The sequence below is a fragment of the Pyxicephalus adspersus genome, chromosome 3, assembly GCF_032062135.1.
Source record: "Pyxicephalus adspersus chromosome 3, UCB_Pads_2.0, whole genome shotgun sequence".
In the NCBI taxonomy this organism is placed as follows: Eukaryota; Metazoa; Chordata; class Amphibia; order Anura; family Pyxicephalidae; genus Pyxicephalus; species Pyxicephalus adspersus.
Genome location: NC_092860.1, coordinates 5,745,067 through 5,746,020, shown reverse-complemented (window position 1 = coordinate 5,746,020; position 954 = coordinate 5,745,067). Strand labels below are relative to the sequence as shown.

General features: G+C 40.3%; 1 protein-coding gene across 1 annotated transcript in view; it reads right to left on the bottom strand.

The window, feature by feature from the left end:
* Positions 1–954, bottom strand: part of TK1 (thymidine kinase 1) — a gene marked incomplete at its 5' end in the record, with an annotated part of 3,685 nt that overhangs the window by 1,649 nt on the left and 1,082 nt on the right. The window contains one exon of the mRNA XM_072403187.1: positions 423–672. Within this exon, the coding sequence (XP_072259288.1) occupies positions 423–672 (250 nt within the window). The remainder of the gene's footprint in view (positions 1–422; positions 673–954) is intronic.

Here is a 954-nt window from a genome sequence, read left to right as displayed (position 1 = left end):
TGCACCTGGGAGTGGCTTCCTGCAGCGTTTGTGTGAAAGGGGTCTGAAGCCAAACTAAACTCATCCCCCTTAGCTCCTGCAACAGCACCATCCTAACCTAGTCTATTTGCAGGTTCTGGATCAGCAGCCATCATTACTGGCTAGGCCAGGATGATGGAACTACAAATGCACACAAGAATGTATCCACCCGCAGCACCCAGGTATGCTGGGATTATACACAGAGCTCAGAGTACATTCTACAAAAGGTAGGCAGGTAAGTTTGTTTTATTGCAGAGACATTGCCTATTCCTTCTGCAATAAAGAACCTGCCTGCTTGCAATATTTAGGTTTATTACACCTTTAGATCTTTGTAGTAAGTGAGCATTGCAGCTTTTTTTCTTTTATATTTTTAAAAGGTACAAAGCAGCACAATTTTACCTTACTTTTACAAATTTGCACCTGAAAACCCCAATTCTGATAAATGCCAGGACTTACCTCTTTTTCTGCTCCCAGTCTTTTGGTGTATGAGGCTTCACGATAACATATCATACACACAGCATTCAGCTTCACAACACTCTCTGCTAACGGCACCAAGTTCAGGATATCGCCAAAAGCCTGTAAATCAATATATCGATTAAAGTCTGCTGGAACTGTAAATATTGTGCAGATTGCTACTGAAAAATCCAATGCTGACTAGTGCTACTCGAACATTTCTTTTTGGTTGGTTCAGGCTGGTGATGTCAGGACCGCTCCCAACAAAAATGAATATGCTCACCGCTGGTTTGACTAGCTAACCTATGAAAAGAAATATTCTATATATTCTAATATAAGACACAGTACTATTGTTTCCTGTCAAACAATAAAACTGACTCGAGTATAAACCCAGGGCACAAGTGGGGCCATTGTGGCTTTCAAAAAGGTATTAAAAAGAATTGCCAATTAAATGACTGAATAAATACATCCATGGTGTAAATA